The following is a 20758-nucleotide window of genomic DNA, read 5'->3' as shown; positions in this document are numbered from 1 at the left end:
TCAGGTTTTATTTATTGACCAATCAGAGCAACACATTTGCCATACAGACCATCCCCCAGCACAGCCAAGTGCAGACCATCTCAGATACCTGCACTCAGGCTTGTAGTCCTAATCATCCTCTATGCGGACCTGCTGGGTAAAGTCACAAGGAACCCAAGAACGGGCTCCCACAGGAAATACAGAACATCCCACAGCACTTCCTCCCCCCCCTTTTTTTTTTCAAAAAGGAAGGTTTTAACCTTAACAAAGTAAAATTACATATAATTTGGGAATTTGGGTGTAGCTTCTCTTACTACTTCCTGCTGGAGGGCGGCCGCTGTATCTTATGGGGATACAAAGAAAATTTTAGGATTATGGAATAGTCCATGAGGCTGTATTGTCTGAGCCAGTTGCCTTCAAACAATTCTGGATGTTGGATCATCTGGGCCATGGTGTCATCGGAAACCTTTCAGGGGGTCTTGGCTGGTCAAACCTGATGTATCTTAATCTGGAACAAATCCATAGCCTCTGGCTTTCTGTGGGAACAAAAGCAGAATCTCCTTTCCAAAGTAACACATCCTTATATCCAAATTTTAAAGTCAAGGAATCTTTAAAAGATACATATTGGTTTAACTCAACATCTTTTACAATCAAATGTTTTTCTGCAGTTAAAAATCCCAAAGACAACACAATCCAGATTCTCTGTGTAATATTCATCTCTACGTGGCTTATTTTTTATATTAATTTTACTGTTTCTTTAAAGACTTTATTTTTAAAAACTATTTTTTATATAACTATATATTTTCTTTTTCTCTCTCTTCCAAGCCTACATACATTTTTACACACATTGTAAAGCATTTAAAGTCTTGTTCCATCTAAATCTGTCTTATTGTGAATCTATTGCTATAAACTGCAGCATTTGTAAGCTGAAACGGTGCTATGGCTGCTGGCTCTGCCCACCTCAGCTTCCCAACATGGTGGTGGTCCATTTACTGCCAGCTCTGGGAGGTATCGTGGGTCTATGCTTTTATCCAAGCAGCATGTAGCCCAGAAACCTTTTTTGTTTTGTACTAGCAAAGGCTAAATTCACCACACAGCTTAATGTGCCACTTGCAGAGGCCTCATTCCCGCCATATGGCAGATCGCGCACACACGCTAGGAATGCACCAGTAGCTCAAACCGGCAAGTTGCCGCTCATTTGAGAGAGATAATTAGGAAGCTGTTTTTAGCTCCATTTTAGAATCTTTTCTCAGGTTTTAGGTGGAAACTCTTGCCCTCTCGTTGGGCACCATGTGTGGGTATGTTTATTTGGGCTGCCAGTCAGGGAAATAATGTAGTTAGTCCATCCCTCTAGAGTAATCCTAGACCCTTATCTCTGTGTGTGTGTGTGTGTGTGTGTGTGTGTGTGTGTGTAGATATGTAGACAGGTAGATAAATGTTAGATAGATAGTGAAATAGTAGGGAATTATTTAGTCATTAAAAACAGAATCATGGCGTTTTCTTTCCTTTTTTTTTTTGTTCTTTTTGAGACAGGGTTTCTCTGCGTAGCTTTGGAGCCTTTCCTAGAACTCACTCTGTAGACCAGGCTGGCCTCGAACTCACAGAGATCGGCCTGCCTCTGACTCTTGAGTGCTGGGATTAAAAGTGTGTGCCACCACTGCCCCGTGAATCATGGCATTTTCAAGAAAATGGATGCAATTAGATATCTATCATGTTTAGCAAAATAATCCAGACTCAGAAACACAAGTATTGTAGGTTATCTCTCATATGTGGAAATGTAAACAAACAAAAGACATGAATGTAGACAGAAGATCTGTTAGGGAATAGGGCTAGGGAATTAGTGAGCAGGGACAAGTGTGGGTAATAGGGAAATAAGCACAATCAAAGTACCTTACATGTATGAAAATGTCACAATGAAACCCACTTTGTGCAATAGATTGCACAATAAGACAAATAAGATTGCAATAGATTCACAATAAGACAGATTCAGATGGAACAAGACTTTAAATGCTTTACAATGTGTGTAAAAATGTACGTAGGCTTGGAAGAGAGAGAAAAAGAAAATATATAGTTATATAAAAAATAGATAGTTTTTAAAAATAAAGTCTTTAAAGAAACAGTAATTAAAATATAGAAAGATGATACCTTTTTAAGACTACTGGGACACTGCCTCCACCACCCAACTCCATTACAGACTTCCCATATTCTGCTCCAGAGTTTAGCCTGGTGGCTATCCACCACCACCCCATACTTGTTATCCCACTCCCACCCCAACCCCCACAACCCACCAAATCTAGCCTGGGTCCCACAGCTGGTGCTCCAGCCTAGTATGGCCACCTGCACTTTGCAGCAGGCAACCCCTAGGCTTCTTCAAAGTCCCACATCCTGTGCTCAGATGTCACATTGGGTGCCAAATGTCATGAAATGTCACTGCACAGGTGTGTGGATTTATGTGGGTCTATGGGAAGAAGACTCAGAGGTACCATAAGAATGAATCTAGCCTTTTTCCGGCTGCAGGCTCTCAGGACTGAAACTTTCCCTTCACCCAGGGCAATTTTAGTTTTTTTCAATATTTACACTTTAGCCAGTTTATTTCCATATCTTCAAAATAACTTGAAAGAAGCTCCCAAAAATACAATGCCATGTGCAAATCCCTTAATTTATCAGGTACCACAGTTTTCTGGGTTTCTCAGACCAAGTTTGCATAGGCCTTTGTATCCTTCAGAGACTCTGAGACAAGATTCACATAGGGCGACAAGAGAAACAAAAGGTACCGGGTAAACAAGAGATGGATTAGGGCTAGGTGCTACTCTCTGGAGGCAGGCCAGGAGTAGCCCAGTGGGAATGTCACCACACCCAACAGTCCCCCCACCTCCTCCTGAGCCACAGTCAACCTCTAGGCATTCTCCAGCACAAGCCCTAGCTTTATCCATCCTCCAGACACTGTAACTATCTTCACCATCTGACCCAATACCTAGATATCCCACATCCTCCTCCAGGGTATAATCTGGTGAGTACGCCTGACCACTTCATTCATGGCTTTCCCACAATCCACCAGATCAGCCTGGGTCTCACATCCAATGCACCAGTCTAGTCTGGCCTTCCCTGCTTTCATTACAGAGGAGGTCTAGGCTTGGGCTAGTATTCTCCTTCCCTATTCACCAGATCATAGGATTCTTCCATGTCATATTCAACCTTTCTACTCAGACCTGTCTAACTCTATAGTACTCAACTTGGAACAGAAAGCACATTCTGTTTACAGCCCAGTTCTCTTTGCCCATGTGACTTCATTTCACTCAATACATCTCAAATTTCTAGATCCAACCCACCTCCACATCTTCTTTTTTCCCTCAACCCGCTCCATCAACAACAAACTTAGAACTAATAAAGGAAGTCCACATGCCCATATCTCATCACAGGAATCCCATCAATATGAAAGATCAAGCTGATATCTTTTCTCCAAACCTAACAGCTCTGTAGAAATATTTGACAATGAGAATTACTTAGATGAATTCCAGGACACAGAGGTTAAAAGAAAAATCATAAACTTCATCAAATAATTCAAGGAGTTAAAAAAAGACAGAAAGAGACAGCTCAATGAAATCAAGGGGAAAGAGCTTAAGGAGAATAAATGCCTGAGTGATGCCCAGGAAAAACAAACATAAGGCTGATGGAAATGACAAAGACAATCCAAGCCCTGAGAATAGAATTCAATCAAGAGATCAAAATACTGAAGAGGACTCAGCTAAAAATCAAGATGGGATTGAAAAAACCAATAGCCCAGTTAGAAAAGTCAAAGGAACGCCTTACAAAAAAAAGGAATCAAGTAGAAGACAGAATCAGGTCACAAAAATAAAATAGAGGGTCTATAGCAAATAAACAAGAGAGTGAAAAAATTAAAAATATAGAAAAGAAACACACAGGAAATGTGGGACACCATAAGAAACCAAACCTTTGAATTCTCGGTATAGAGAAGGGAGAAGAATCCCAAGTCAATGGCATAGACCAGATCTTCAACAAGATCATAGAAGAAAAATTTCCCAAACTAAAGAAGGACACACCCAAATGAATACAAGAAGCATACAGAACAGGAAGTAGATAGGACTAGAAAAGAAAATCCCCACAGTGTATCAAAGTTAAAACACACTGGGTGGCGGTGGCGCACGCCTTTAATCCCAGCACTCGGGAGGCAGAGCCAGGCTGATTTCTGTGAGTTCGAGGCCAGCCTGTTCTACAGAGTGAGATCCAGGACAGGTACTACACTGAGAAATGCTCTCTCAAAAAATCAAAAAAAAAAAAAAAAAAAATCTAAAACACTATGTATACATAACAAAGAGAGTACACTGAAAGCTTCAAGAGAAAAAAAATTGTAAGTCACATATAAGGACAACCTATTAAAATAATGACCGATTTTTCAATGGAAACATTGAAAGCCAGAGAGTCTGAAGCAGTGTATTCCAAGTCCTAAAAGACTATGACTGCCTATCTAAAATAGTATACCCAACAAAACTACCTGCCATGTTTGAAAGACAAACAAAAATTTCCACAACATAAACAGCCTAGAAAAATTTATATCCAGCAAATCAAATGTAAGAAAAATTATTTCAAGAGAAGAATGAACATAGAAGAGAGCTCATGGAAAGAAATATGAAGTCATAATTATTAAGAAACAAAATACCACTGAGAAAACAAACAACAAAAAGTCACAAAACAATGACCACAACTAACATACACATTTCAATAACTTCATTATCAATGGCCTCAATTCTCCAATCAAAAGACACAGACTGACTGAATGGATCAAGAAACAACACTTATCTATCTACTGCCTACCAGAAACACATATTAGTTTTAAAGATAGGCACTACCTCAGAGTAAAAAGATAAAAACAAAAGTACTCGAATCAGAGAGGACCGGGAACCAGCAGGTGTTACTATCTAAATATCTTACAAAACAGACTTCAAACTAAAACTAATCAGAAGAGAAACAAAAAGATAATTTATCCTAGTTAAGGGAACATCTAACTAAGAAAACACACAGATAAAACATATATCCTAAACATACATGTGCCAAACTCAGAGGTGCCCAATTTCATAAGAAGTCTACTACTGGAATTAAAAACACAGATTAACATCAACCCACTAACAGTAAATGATTCCAAAGCCCCACTTTTGCCAATAGACAGATCATCTGGACAAAAAATAAACAGGAAAACATTAGAATTGACATCATACATCAAATGGACTGAACCAATATCTGCAGAATATTCTATCCAAATACCAAAGAATACACATTCTACTCAGCAGCACATGGAAGTTTTTTGTTTTTTTTTTGTTTTTTTGTTTTTTTCAAAACAGGCACATCTTGGGATATAAAACAAATCTTTAAAAATTCAAAAACATTGAAATTGCTCCTGGTGTCTTATCTGACCACAATGTAATAAAATAAAGTTGATAGCAATAAAACCTCTAGTAAATACGAAAACTTTGGAGATTAAACAATCTATTACTGAATGACGAATGGACCAAAGAGGAAATCAAGAAAATAAAAACTCCCCGGAGACTTTTTTCATTTTTAAGTTTATTTTTGTCATGCTGGGAATTGAACCTAGGGCCTTGCATGTGCTAATCAAGTGCTCTCCCACTGAGCTGCATCCCCAGGCCCAAGTTATTATTATTTTTTCTTTTTTTCTTTTTAGTTTCTCGAGACAGGGTTTCTCTATGTGTCCGCCGTGGCTTTCCTGGAACTAGCCCTGTAGACCAGGCTGGCCTTGAACTCACGGAGATCCGAGTGCCTCTGCCTCCCGAGAGCTGGTATTACAAGCCTACGCCACCACTGCCCGGCCCAAATTATTTTTAAATACATTTGTGATAAGTATAAAGAAGGAAAATTAGAAAAACAACGAGTCGCAGATGGACTCTCCACCTGGACTGGCTGGCTTCAAGTGTTTCTTTTTTTTTTTTTTTTTTTTTTTTGGTTTTTCGAGACAGGGTTTCTCTTGTGTAGCTTTGCGCCTTTCCTGAAACTCACTTGGTAGTCCAGGCTGGCCTCGAACTCACAGAGATCCGCCTGGCTCTGCCTCCCGAGTGCTGGGATTAAAGGCGTGCGCCACCACCGCCCGGCTATCAAGTGTTTCTTGATGCCTTCCTTCGGACTCTCCAGGTAAAGTTGCTGTGAAACTAAACCAGGAGCCACCTCAGGCACCACCTGAGGGAGCTGTTGCCTTGGGAAGAAACCAGACTGACTCCAGCATTCTGCCCGAGATTGGCCTGGGACCCAGCTGCCGATCTGCAGAACCCAGTAACTTCGTGGAACCAGGATCAGCTAAGGAGCTGGAGAACACTGTCGGAGAGGAGCAGCAGAGACTGATCACACACCTTTAATCGCAGCACTGGGGGGTGGGTCTTGATCGTGGGCGAAGCCTAACAACGTGGAGGCTGAGGTGTTGGTGAGATTGTCCTACTTAATAACCTGTTCAGTTGACACCCATTTGGGAGAGGTTTCAGAAGCCTGCAGCCTGCAGTCTGAGGAAACAAGATCAGTTGAGGAGTTGGTGAGCAAGCAGAACCACGACCTGAGAATGCAAGAGAAGGAGCAGTCCAGCCACCGAACCAGATCACCAGAGTCATAAGCCCACCCTACACCTACTCGGAACAGGTAAGGCCCCATCTCTGGACCAGCAGACCAGGTCTCTAGCCCCTAGGCCCCGGGGGCACATTACATGCCTCTCCTCCCAGCCTGTGGCCTCTTTCCCTGCCTCCCTCACCAAGAAAACCATCCCATGCGACACCAACAAACACCAGAGCCATAAGCCCACCCTGCACCGATTGAGAACAGCTGCTCCCTGAGACAGAACCCACTAACACTGATTGGTCTAAGTTGCTCCTGGAGAAACAGAGCCCAACAGCACTGATTTGACCAAGAATTCCCAGTGGACCAAGACTATCAATTGAAACAAGAGAGGCACCTTCAGACACAGACACCACCTGCACCGAGCAGAGGAAGATATGAGTAGACTCCAGTGCAAAAATATAGGCAACAACATAAAGACCTATATGACACCATCAACACTTAGTGGTTATACACCTGCAAGGCCTGAACATATCAAAACAGAAGAAGCAGAAGAAATCAATCCTAAAAATGACTTTAAGAAGATGATAGAGGCCCTTAAAGAGGAAATGAAAAACTCCATTAAAGAGGACATAAAATTTCCCTTAAAGAAAGGGAAGAAAAAAACAAACCAAAAATTGGAAGAAATCAAAGAAAGCCAAGAAAAAGTAATTAAACAGATGAAGGAAACAGTTCAAGATTTGAAAACTGAAATCGAGACATTAAAGAAGACACAAACTGAGAGATGCTGGAAATAGAAATTCTGACTAAACGATCAGGAACTACAGATGCAAGCATAACCAACCGAATGCAAGAGATGGAACAGAGAATCTCTGACACTGAAGACACAATAGAGAAAATAGACCTGTCAGTCAAAGAAAACACTAAAGCCAAAAAAGTCTTAACACAAAATGCCCAGGAATTTGGGACACCATGAAAAGACCAAACCTGAGAATAACAGGGATAGAAGGAGAATACCAACTTGAAGGCACAGAAAATATATTCAACAAAATCATAGAAGAAAACTTTCCCAACCTAAAGAAAGAAATACCTGTGAAGATATAAGAAGCTTACAGAACACCAAATAGGCTGGATTAAAAAAAAAAAAGTCCCCTCGCCACATAATAATCAAACCACTAAACATACAGAACAAAGAAAAAATATTAAGAGCTGCAAAGGAAAAAGGCCAAGTAACATATAAAGTCAGACCCATCAGAATAACACCAGACTTCTTAATGGAGACTATGAAAGCTAGAAGGTCCTAGACAAACGTTATGCAGACACTAAGAGACCATGGATGCCAACCCAGACTATTATATCCAGCAAAACTCTCAATCACCATAGACAGAGTAAACAAAATATTCCATGATAAAACTAGATTTAAAAAATACCTATCCACAAATCCAGCCCTACAGATACAAAAAAACTGGAATAACCTCCTGTATTTTATCAGACCACATGGCTTAAAGTTAGATTTCAACAACAACAAAAATTACAGAAAGCCTACAATCTCATGGAAACTGAATAATGCTCAACTGAATCACCAATGGGTTAAGGAAGAAATAAAGAAAGAAACTAAACATTTCCTAGAATTCAATGAAAATGAAAGTACAACATATCCAAACTTATGGGACACTATGAAAGCAGCGCTAAGAAGAAAATTCATAGGACTAAATACCTACATAAAGAAGATGGAGAAATCTCACACTAGTGACTTAACAGCACACCTGAAAGCTCTAGGACAAAAAGAAGCAAACTCACCCAGGAGGAATCCACTCCAAATTGAGGGCTGAAATCAATGAAATAGAAACAAAGAGAACAATACAAAGAATCAACAAAACAAAGAGTTGGTTCTTTGAAAAAAAAAAAAAAACCAAGAAGATAGACAAACCCCTATCCAAATTAACCAAAAGACAGAGAAACAGCATCCAAATTAACAAAATCAGAAATGAAAAGGGAAACATAGCAACAGATAATGAGGAAATCCAGAGAATCATCAGGTCATATTTCAAAAACCTGTACTCCACAAAATTGGAAAATCTCAAAGAAATGGATGATTTTCTGGATAGGTACCACACACCAAAGTTATCAAGACCAGATAAACTATTTAAATAGATTAATAACCCCTAAGGAAATAGAAACAGTCATTAAGAGTCTCCCAAACGGCTGGGCAGTGGTGGCACACGCCTTTAATCCCAGCACTCGGGAGGCAGAGCCAGGCAGATCTCTGTGAGTTCGAGGCCAGCCTGGGCTACCAAGTGAGCTCCAGGAAAGGCGCAAAGCTACGCAGAGAAACCCTGTCTCGAAAAAACCCAGGGTCTACATAATGAGTTCAAGAACAGCCAGGGCTATAGAGACACTGTCTGGGGGAGAGGGGAGAAAGACTTTGAAAGTAGATTCTCTGGCTTTTGAAATAAATCCTGATAAGCAAAATATGAAGACAGAGCTCTCCTTTCCCAAGGTGTCTCCAGAGTGCTGCAAGCAGCCGGATGGTGGTGGCGCACACCTTTAATCCCAGCAGTGAGATCCAGAACAGCCAAAACTACACAGAGAAACCCTGTCTTGAGAAAAAAAAAAAGTGCTGCAAGTCAAGAGGGCACATGCTTGCCTTGAGCCAGAACCCACGTGACCTTGTGACCTTTGAGTTGACCTGTGTCAGCAGTCCTCTCTCATTCCTAAACCACCCTACAGCACCATTTACGAAAGGAAATTCCTTAGAGTAAGAAACAGCTGGACGCGGAGTAACGACAGGACCTGGGGAGCTGAAACAGAAGTCCCCTGAGAGTTGTACTCTGGAAGAGCTTTCGACGGGCACAGCTGCTTGACAAAGATCCATCGAAGCTGAGATGCGTGATGGCCTCCGTGACACATTTTCTTTTGATCTCCATATGTTGCCTGCTTGGGGGGCTTCTAATATTTGTACAATTTGGGGATATTGGATTGATGGAAAATTTATGAATCATTAATGCCTCCTCATAAAAAAAAAAGGCATGTGCCACCACTGATGCTCAGTAAAATTTTTTGTTGTTGAAAATAAAATAAAATTAAATTTAAAAAAGTACGCCAAATGGCAGAAAAAACATACTTTTATAATTAATAGAAAAAGAAATGGGCTGACCCCTCTATGAATATGTGTATCACTCCCATGCTCTCCTTGCCTGCTGAGAAATCTTCCTCCCTCTTTTGTTTTAGCTGTGCTTAATTTGGCTGTGCATACAACATTGGAACCCACTGCAATCTAATGTTGACACAAAGACTACAATTTTCACCTCAAGGGGAGGTGGTTGAAGTTTATTCTGGAGCTAAATTTGAGTGATCATAGTCTAGAAACAAATATTCAAGTCTTCCCAAGTACAATGTTCCAATGTGGAAGCAGTTTCATGGAGTTTTTTTAGTAACAGAACAAAGAAAATCTGAAATCAAGGTATTCTAAAAATGCATTGGTGGAAATATTAAGTAGTCAGTTACAGGCAGAGAAATCTCACCTATAGGCTTTAGAGCCAGCTGATAGCATTCTTAGCTTTTTGATTAGTGGAGAATAGCATTTTGTTAATACATTCCAATCGTCTTTTATGTTTCTCAGGATGTTAGGTCTGACACAGAGGTTGGCACTAAGGGCTCTTTAAGGGGCTAAAAACAACCCAAAGAGAAATAGTTATCAGTAACATTTTAAACTCTTCAAAGTAAAAAACGTTTTGTTAGTTGATCAGACTATGAAAACAGCTTCCTTCCAGGAATTCTGGTTTACATTAGCCAGTAACACACTTTCGTTTTGTCTTTCTGTTTTCCTGAGATCTGTCTAAATCCAACACACAGGACAATGAGTATTCGGACACCCCAGTTGTGTGAAGTGTTTCCATGATCTTGTTTCTAATGCTCATCCTCAACTGTGAACGTTCTTTAACCGCAAGAGGACAAGTTTCAAGGTTCTGTGTGTGTTTGCTGTTATGATATTACACGTGGTGTGTGTTTGTGTGTGTGTGTGTGTGTGTGTGTGTGTGTGTGTGTGTGTGTGTGAGAGAGAGAGAGAGAGAGAGAGAGAGAGAGAGAGAGAGAGACCCAGTGGGTATCCCGAGGGTGCAGGGAAACATGTTGGGCAGACGCATCAGCGGTCTTGTGGGCCACCTGCTCCGTGCCTATATGGCATGGCAGCAGGGCAGTGGGTGGACATTCACAACCTAGAGGCTGCATCCTTTCGGAAATGGTTTATTATAATGAGGGATTAAAAAGAAAGATAGGAAAAGACAGAAAGGAGAGGGAGAGCATTCGAAGGGTGCGCAACTCCTGAGAGAGAGAGAGAGAGAGAGGGAGAGAGGGAGGGGAGAAGGGAGGGAGAGAGGGAGAGAGGAAGTTTTTTCTTAAGAGGAGGCTTCTATGTCAAGATGCAGGGCAGAGCCAATCTCTCACAGCAGAGCAGACCCTCCCTTTGAAAGAGGAAAACAGCAAGCTCTAACATTTACTATGATTAACAACCTTACTTAGGATGTACTACGTTACATGAAAACAAGAAAACAGAATAAGAATCTGTCTCTCTGATACGACACAACACCAATATCCACTTAGACAACAGGTTCTGTTTGCTAAAGATAAAACTGTCTTAATAGAAACCTGAAAAATTTCAGCTTCTGTACAACTTGCTCAGCTCCTGGAAAAATCTTTTGAAGCAGGAATTAAAAAGGACCACCCTAAGATAGTCCCAAGATTATGGCAATATCTAACGTATATAAAACTATGAAATGAGCCTGGCGTGGTGGCGCACGCCTTTAACCCCAGCACTCGAGAGGCAGAGGCAGGTGGATCTCTGTGAGTTCGAGGCCAGCCTGATCTACAAAGCGAGTTCCTGGACAGGCAGGGCTTTTACACGTAGAAATTCTGTCTCGAAAAACCAAAAAAAAAATCAAATCAAAACAAAACAAAAACCAACTATGAAATGTTTTTGATCCGGGCCAAGTCTCTTTACCCCGTAGCTAAAGTCTACACTACGAACCAACACCTTGAGCTCTGAGGTCCCCCAAAGCCTGAAAAAGCATCTGGCCTCCGCGTCCCCGGAAGTAGGGACAGGGTAGTGGAGGGTTGAAGACGTCGGGTCCCGCCCACCAGCAGCCTGCATTCATTTCCGCTTCCTGCCTACTCTTACGGTGACCGCCAGTCGGGGTCCCGGCTAGCAACCTGACCCCGCCTTCCGGTCCGACGCGGACCACCCGCTTCCGGCGGAGTGGTGCAGACGCGGACTGTCGCTAGTACCCATGGCTGCAGGGGCGGCCGGGCGGGTGGAGTTGGGCTTCGCCGAGGAGGCCCCGGCCTGGAGGCTGCGTAGCGAGCAGTTCCCCAGCAAGGTGGGCGGGCGGCCCGCGTGGCTGGGCCTGTCGGGGCTGCCGGGACCCGGGGCGCTGGCGTGCGCGCGCTGCGGCCGCCCGCTGGCCTTCCTGCTGCAGGTGTACGCGCCGCTGCCCGGCCGCGACGACGCCTTCCACCGCAGCCTCTTCCTCTTCTGCTGTCGCGAGCCGCCGTGCTGCGCCGGCCTGCGAGGTGAGCGGCCGGCCCGGGGCAGGCCCGAGGCTAGGGCTGCCACGGGGGCCAGACCCCGGGCGTGGGCGGTTGTGGTCCGGTAATGGAAATTGTCTCTTAGAAATGTGCCCCTAGATCTCATCCTTTAGCACTCGGTGATAACTCGTTGATCGGCACGAACTCTTTAGAGACTAGTTAGTTGCTCGTGTCAGATGGAGCTTCCCGGTTTTATTCCCTCTCCTATAAGAACTGCTCCCTGAAAGCGAAAACCTCACTTTTCCTCTTTAAATAACACTTTATGAGGTGACACCGAAGGTCCAAATGTTTGAATTTTGTTTCTCTGAAAACCTTTATACTTTCCATACCTCTTCTCTTCGTTTCAGTTTTTCGTAATCAGCTACCAAGGAAAAATGAGTTTTACTCATATGAGCCACCTTCTGAGACGGGAGCTTCAGACACTGGCGGATCGGTTTGTCTCCAGCTTAAGTCCGGAGCCCACCTCTGCAGGGTTTGCGGCTGCTTGGGCCCTAAGACGTGCTCTAGGTGCAGGCAGGCACATTACTGCAGTAAGGAGCATCAGACACTAGACTGGCGGCTGGGACACAAGCAGGCTTGTACAGAGTCAGGTAAGATTTCCTTGTTCTGACTCAGTTTCCTCGCCTCAGTCAACCCAGATACTTTTAGTTTCTGATTAAAGTTGAAATTAGAAAACTTTAAAAGTTCTAAGAACTGGTAACACGAACACTTCACTAATGAAAGTGCAGTGTTGTTGAATCTTACTCATGTGGACAGCCTTTCCTGAGTACTGGCTTTTAGAACTCCCTAACCTAAAACACAACCAGCCATATTAACAGAGAAACATAGTAGTTAACAGTAGTCATGCATAAAGCTTCACTATCTTTTGGTTGACAGCATATACTTCCTTGATCTGATTAAATTATAATCAATTCTTAACTGTTTGAGTGACTTTGGAGACTGTGATCCATGCTTGTGCTAGTCCAAGAGGTACATGAAGTTAAGTGTAATATCCAACCCTCTGACAACAAGTGACTGCTAACAGCTGGTGTGTTTAATGTACCATTTCATCTTATTTTAGCCTCCTGTGTATTTTACAGATATCATTGAGCCAGTGGTGGTGATAGATGCAGGAGTTTGAGATTGAGGCTCATCTGGGCTACATAGTGAGAGCCTGACTCATAAAACTCATAACCTCACATGTTCTATAGGCAGCAGCCTCGTACATTTAATGTCTATTATTTCACTTGATAACTGGTGTAAGGTTACATAGTGATTGTCTTCTTCCACAGTGACTGATGTTCAAACTGTGATGAAATCACTTACCAACACTGATCTCAGAACTACACTTTAGAAATGGGAACATTTCAGATCACCTTCAAAACTAAATGTTTACTAATGAAGCTAATAACTTTCTTGTAGATCATTTAAACCAGACAGCTCCAGACCACAACTTCCTATTTCCAGAATTTGAAATTGTAACAGAAGCAGAAGATGAGATTACACCTGAGGCTGTGGAAATGGAAGATTATTCTGAAGTTACAGGAAGCCTGGGTAAGGAGTCGGTGCATCAGTTTTACAGTACTATGATCAAATATACTTTGGGAAAAAAAAAAACTTCAGTGAAGAAAGACTCCATCAGTGTGTGTCTGTGGTGAAACAGAGAATATCATGGTAAGATTGTAGATCAAAACAGTAACTACAGAATGTATGACAAGAAGGGCCCTTTGTAACTTAGTCTTTTAGATACATACTTTGGTTATCTTCTCTAAAGTTCATGCTCTAGGGCTGTCTATGCTGACCATTTAACAGAGACCTGAGTAGTAAACAACACAAGTGTAGTCACCAATCCAGGATTCACCCTATCCTGAGACTGCTTATGCATGGGGCGCATTGCACACACTGCCTCGTGCTTCCAGGGAAGAAATGAAGTTCTAGGTATCATGTGTTTGAACAAAAAAAGTCTTTATAGTTTGATTCTAGATCTTGCTGACTCTAGAATTTGAACTTTTAAACCCTAAGGTCAGGTTTATAGAAACTAAATTAGAATCCCAGTTGCTGGTTCATTTACCATAAGCATAAAAAAATTAATGTCAGAGTTGTTTTGTGGCTCAGTTGATGCTTGGTAACAGTAATACACAATGGGAAGAACAGCACCTAGTAGTCAAGAGGAAGCCCATGAATGCTCAACCAAGTGAAATGTCTTGTGACTGGTAAAAGGATGCTGGGCTAGAGAGACGGCTCAGAGGTTAAGAGCACTTGTTGCTCTTTTGGAGAACCTAGGTTTGGATGCTATATGAACTACCTGGATGTAACTATGATGTGTCTACTCATGTGTACACTGTTGCTCATGTTTTTATAAGTGGTAAGACATGAAAGTTTTCCTTCAGAAAGGAAGTTAATGGGAGGGATGGTGTGCTCAAGAGTTGTGACTGTGGGACCTGGCAATCATGAGTAAGCATTCTATAAGAAGCAGTCATAACAGTAAGCAGTTGAATTATATAACCACTTAATTCTACATGACTTCAAACCAGTGCTTTGACAGTAGATCTCTAGTAAAAATATATTTCAAGAATGAAAAAAAAATTAATGAGCATATTTTTCTTTTACTTGGAGACAGGTTCTCCTGTAGGCCAAGCTGCCTTGAGTTCATCCTCTTGTCTCCACCTCCTGAGTACAAATATTACATGTGTTACATCATTTTATATCTAACTGCTGTATTTTAATGAGTAAATTGATGTACTGGGTCTGGGAAAAGAATAGTACAGATTTGCAAAAAGTAGGTCTGAATTTTTATTAGAAGATGCCAGCAACTCATAAGTACTTTTATCTACAAAAAATATTTAAAATTCTTGAGATTTTTAAATGTTTAGAAATTGTTAGATCATCTTATTTGTAGTTGGTACTCCAGATCTATAAAATGATCTACTTAAAGAGGTAGTTGATTCCAAAACTAGGGAAGAAGTATTCAAATAATAAAAAAAAAGTGGTTATTATCAGAAATTAAAGAAGTTAACAGTTAAGAATTCAGTAATCTGCCGGGCGGTGGTGGCGCACGCCTTTAATCCCAGCACTCGGGAGGCAGAGCCAGGCGGATCTCTGTGAGTTCGAGGCCAGCCTGGGCTACCAAGTGAGTTCCAGGAAAGGCGCAAAGCTACACAGAGAAACCCTGTTTCGAAAAACCAAAAAAAAAAAAAAAAAAAAAAAAAAAAAAGAATTCAGTAATCTATCATGTCTTTAATCCTAGCACTTTGGTGGCAGAAACAGGTGGACCTCAGTGATTTCAAGATCAGCCTGGTCTACAGAGTGAATTCCAGGACAGCCAAGGCTGTTAAAACAGAGAAACCCTGTCTCGAAAAACCATACACACACACCAAACAAAAGTAGATCTTAGTGGTACAGACCTATAATCCCAGCTACTCAGGAGGCTTAAGGCAGGAGGATTCTAAGCCCAGGGCCTTCTAGGGCTACCAAATGAGGTTAAGGCAAGCCTGAACAAATTCACAAGACACTATCTAGAAGAATAAAAACAGGATGGGGGTTGGAACTCAGTGTAGGGTATTTTGCCCAGCATGTACCAGGCTCTAGAGTCAATTCCTGGTTTTGAAAACAGAAACTTTATGGTTTGGGCAGCAAGGAGAAAGAGGCTGGGAGGGAGGGGAGGGACAGGGAGATACCTGTGGAGTATCTTAAGGTCCCCCAAATCATTAATGCTTTGCTTCTAAACTTGAGAGAACATCAGTCTGAGGGGAATGTACATTCTCCGTGCATCCTGGCTATTTATGGCAGTAAGTGCCTCATCCAGTTTATCAAAATGGTGAAAGTGAATGTCAGCTTATGTGACTCAGGATATCAAAACTGTATTTTGATACATTACCAACACTAAAGGCTGTATTGGTAGCCACTGGTCTGTTCAAGAACAGTGGTTCAGGTTAGGTAGAAGTTCCAAACTGGCTATGGAACAGGAAATGGCATTTCCTGACTGTGAGTGAGTGCAGACTGCAAAGAGATAGGTGAGATATAAGGAGACTTGAAATAAGAATCCAGGCCGGGCAGTGGTGGCGCACGCCTTTAAACCCAGCACTCGAGGCAGAGATAGGTGGATCTCTGTGAGTTCGAGGCCAGCCTGGTCTACAGAGAAAGTTCCAGGACAGCTAGGACTGTTACACAGAGAAACCCTGTCTTGGAAAACAAAACCAAACATCTATAATGATTACATGTTACCTAGAAATAAGCACTAATGTTACTTCAACAGAGGAAGCTATCTAATTAGGTTATTAACTAGATTCCCCATACAGAATTGTTAAGTTGTGGGGATTATCCCAGTATTCGATAGTTATTGTGTTTGTTTGTTTGTTTGTTTTCAGGGAGAATACTTGAAGAAGAACTAGATTCCATGGCAAGGCATGAATCCAAGGAAGATCACATTTTCCAAAAGTTTAAATCCAAAATAGCCCTTGAACCAGAGCAGGTAGGTGAGATTTATACCTCTTCATTATGTTCTCAAATTGACTATAACCCCTACTTCCAGCTTATAAAACCAGTATGATTCAAATGCTTATACTGTATACACGTAAATATATACATACACAATTCTAAAAAAAAAAGCATGATATATTGTTAACTTTTCCCCATTAAATTACTTTATCATAAACAAAAATCACTAAAGGCAACTTCCTAAAAATACTGAATCAAATAAGCATCCAGACCTTTACACTAAGGTGGTTTTTAGCAGTGGTGATATATTTTAAACAAAGTGAATTTACCCTTTTTTAAACTTAACTGAGCACCATGTCTGACTACATATATATCCCTTTTTTATTTAAGGATTCTGACTATATATGAAAACAAGTACTAACTACTTTGGGCCAGATTTTATATGTAGACTCTAGTAATGAGTTATTCTTAACTCCTTTACAATGTAGTGAATAGGACTGAGGTTCTGTCATTGTGGGGCCAGTGCCTGTTGCTGAACCAGATAACCTGAGTTTGGTCCTCAGGACCCACACAGAAGTTGACTCACAGATTATCTTCTGACTTCTGTACTCACACTTTGGCATGAGTGCTGCCATATGCATGTGTACACACACAATAATTTTTAACTGTTTTAAAAGGTTCTGACGTCTTACGGAGGAATATCACTATTTAGGAAATAAGCCTAAATAATGGCTTTGAGGTTTAGGGATGATGGTAGTATATAGAAGCACATGTGGATTTTCTCTACATGATCCTCAGGTCATCATTCCATTGGAAATTCTTAGATGAAATGTGGTCCTTGTTGATTTTAGATTCTCAGGTATGGAAGAGGTATTAAACCCATCTGGATTTCTGGTGAAGATATTCCTCAAGAAAAAGATATTCCAGATTGCTCCTGTGGTGCCAAGAGGATATTTGAATTCCAGGTCATGCCCCAGCTGTTGAACTACCTAAAGGCAGACAGACTGGGCAGAAGTGTGGACTGGGGCGTCCTGGCAGTCTTCACCTGTGCTGAGAGCTGTAGTCTGGGCATTGGCTACACGGAGGAATTTGTGTGGAAACAGGATATAACAGATACACCTTGAAAAGGATTACATTCTTAAAAACGTTCCTTATGCCTCTGTACCTCACAATTCCACCTCCAGGACTTTATTCCAAGGAAGCAGTTACCAAAGATGGAAGTATGAAAATGTTGCTTGATATACTATTTACAATGTCTCTATATTACTAAATGTATTCTAATAACAGGGAATTACATTTTTGGTATATCCATAATGAAGGGTGGTAATGTTAATGTTACAAACATACATTGATACCAAGTAAGAGGGGTATAGGGTATTATTATTGATGTTCATGGTATGTCAACTTTGTGGAAATATTATGTGTGCACAGAAATAAATATGCTGGAGAGGTGGCTCAGCTGTTTGTATTACTATTGGTATTTGTAATGTATTCATGTTTTGCCTGCATGTATGTGTACCACATACTTCAGAGGCCAGAAGAAGACACTGAATCCCCAATCCCCTGAAACTTGAGTTACAGGTCCTTGTGAGATGCTATGTGGGTGCTGTGAATCAAATCTAGGTCCTCTGCAAAAACAGCCAGGGCTCAGTTAATCTTTGAGCCATCTCTCCAGCTTCAGGCTCAGCTATTAAGAGTGCTTGCTACTCTTCCAAAGGACCCAAGTTCAGTTCCTAGCACCCACATCAGGAAGCTCACAACTACCTGTAACACCAGCTCCAGAGGATCTGAGACCCAGTATATATATATGGCATAACTCATACAGATACACAAAACATACACATAAGCAAAGAATAAAATCTTAAAGAGTATCTGGGGGGTGGGTGGTTGGAAAGATGGCTCAGTGTTTAAGAGCACTGACTGCTCTTCCAGAGGACCTGGGTTCAGTTCCCAGCACCCACATGGCAACTTGCAGCTGTCTGTAATTTGAGTTCCAGGGAACCCAACACCAATGCACATAAAATAAAAATAGAGATTAAGAGTCTGGAACTTTATCAATTAAAAAAAAAGTGTTTGGAAGGAACCATGTGTATTTCTTTCTATAAACCATCACATTCACAGCATTTCTCCACCTCCAAATTTATAGTTAAAGAAGTTTGTAGGTAAAACAGAAGTAGTCAATACTGTCTGGTGCCAGAACAAGGAAAAACTAAACTTTGTTAGACTGAGTAGGATGAAGGAGGAGCCAGTAAAGAAGCAGTAGTCCCAGGCTTGACAGGAGCCTGGATTTGAGAAGGCCTTACTTCAGAACTGACCTTGAAAAGCCAGGGGACTTTGTACAGGCTGCCCTCCCGGGTTGACGGAGGAGAGTGAAGACAAGGAACAGGCCCTGGAAGCAGCACCCTGACTAAAGGGAGGTTCTGGGCCATCTTTCAGGTATGGGGTGTTCTATATGGTCCATGGCCGAGCAAATGGCCACATCTTAAGACGTTAACAGTGTTTCCAGTCTTCGCCCACTCACAGTGAATTCCCAACATCAGAGACCCACACTAAAACAAACCTCAGCAGAGCTGTTGTGCTAAGTGTTACCTTAGCAGCCCTGTTCACCTTGAATCTTAATCTGCCAAGGTTATATCACATCCTACTACCACTGACTATCTGGCTATAGCATATTATACAAAGTCCTGGCCTACGAGTAGAACCATTTAGAGATTCCTAAGGGGGACACCTGTTATTTACCAAGCTACTTGTAAGGGGAAAATGTTCATTTTTAACTTGAGGTAGATAAAATAATAAGAACTACACTGTAGTGGGTAGCCATTCCAGCTTGGATCTGGAAGTTCCAACCCCCATTGAGACTCTGGCAACTGTCACACCTACGAGGCAGGGCGAGGGTAAGAGCTGGATGGGCCAGCGCTCTCTCTGTGCGCGCTCTCTGTGCCTGGACCCTGGACGGTGGAGGTTGACTGTGCAGAGCTCCAGAGAACACCGCTGGATTGCGATACACCTTCCCCAGACCCCCGCAACCTATCTATTCCTTCATTTGTAAGTCATCCACTAAATAAATCTTCCTTTTAACTACGTGGAGTGGCCTTTATAATTTTCCCCAATACCACACAGAACTAGTATTACAGCTGTAGAAGGAATTGGCAATTAGTGGTAAACGTAGAAACACAGTCAGGAAAAGACCCAGACAGGAGTGTGGCGTCACATCCCTAATTACCTGTAACCTGTCTACTCAAAATGTATTAAGAGAAAGGTCTGAATGCTGAGGGCTTTTAAAAGTAAATGTGTTAAGTTATTTATAAATGGTAAGGGCTATTATTTAGGGATATCCCCAGCTGGTATCAACATTAATGTACCAGCCAGGCACTCATGAGTACATTTGGGTCAACCTTGGAGGCCCATGGATTCAAGGCCAACTCAGGCCATAAACTGAGTGCCTGATCAGATTGGCCTGGGCTAGATATAGCAAGATTCCTTCTTACTAAGACCATTACCTTGTTTGGTTTTTGTCAGTTTGACAAACCTAGACATATCTGAGAAGAAGGAATCTTGAGAAAACGGCTCCGTAAGATTGACCTGTAGGCAAGTCTGTGGGCACACTCTTGATTGATGTGGGAGAGCCAAGCTCAATGTGGATGGTGCCACCCCTGGGCAGGTGGTCCTAGGTTGTGTAAGAGGCTGAACAAGCCAGTAAGCAGCATTCTTTCATGGCCTCTGCTTGGGTTCCAGCCCTGTCTTCCCTTCATGATGGATTACAACTATAAACTGAAATAAGCCCTTTTTTCCCAAAGTTGCTTTTGGTCATGGTATTTTATCACAGCAACAGTAACACTAACACAACCACTTTCTCAAAAGAGACTGCTGCATGTGTAATCTAGGTGCAGTACACTTAACATACCAGTACATACTAATTTGCTGTCCCCTATGTCCTTAAGAATGAAGGGTTCTACTCTGGGGGTAGGTCAGTCACAGAGATCATCCCCTGCAAGCACAAGAGCCTGTGTCCTGTCACCAGTATGTCAAAAACTAACAATAAAGATAAACATATGCATAATACAGAACTGGTTAAATAAAAACCTTGGTGAGACCTAGGGGTTCATGAGGCTTATAATCCCAGCTACTTAAGAGAGTAAGGTGGAATCACTGAATTCATGGCCACCTGGGCTATAAAACCCTAATCCTGTCAACCTGTCTCAAATAGAAA

At 41.8% G+C, this 20758-nt stretch overlaps 1 protein-coding gene across 1 annotated transcript; it reads left to right on the top strand.

The window, feature by feature from the left end:
• Positions 1-11705: 11705 nt before the first annotated feature.
• Pdcd2 (programmed cell death 2) lies at positions 11706-18019 on the top strand. Its single transcript, XM_028866577.2, has 5 exons — positions 11706-12117; positions 12480-12722; positions 13534-13665; positions 16479-16582; positions 17400-18019. Exons 1-5 carry the CDS (start codon positions 11835-11837, stop codon positions 17670-17672), a joined length of 1035 nt encoding a protein of 344 aa, XP_028722410.1. The 5' UTR covers positions 11706-11834; the 3' UTR covers positions 17673-18019.
• The last annotated feature ends 2739 nt before the right edge of the window (positions 18020-20758 follow it).

The sequence above is a fragment of the Peromyscus leucopus genome, chromosome 8a (assembly GCF_004664715.2).
Source record: "Peromyscus leucopus breed LL Stock chromosome 8a, UCI_PerLeu_2.1, whole genome shotgun sequence".
Classification (NCBI taxonomy): Eukaryota; Metazoa; Chordata; class Mammalia; order Rodentia; family Cricetidae; genus Peromyscus; species Peromyscus leucopus.
Note: the sequence above shows the minus strand (reverse complement) of the source record. Positions and strands in the feature narration are given on the sequence as shown.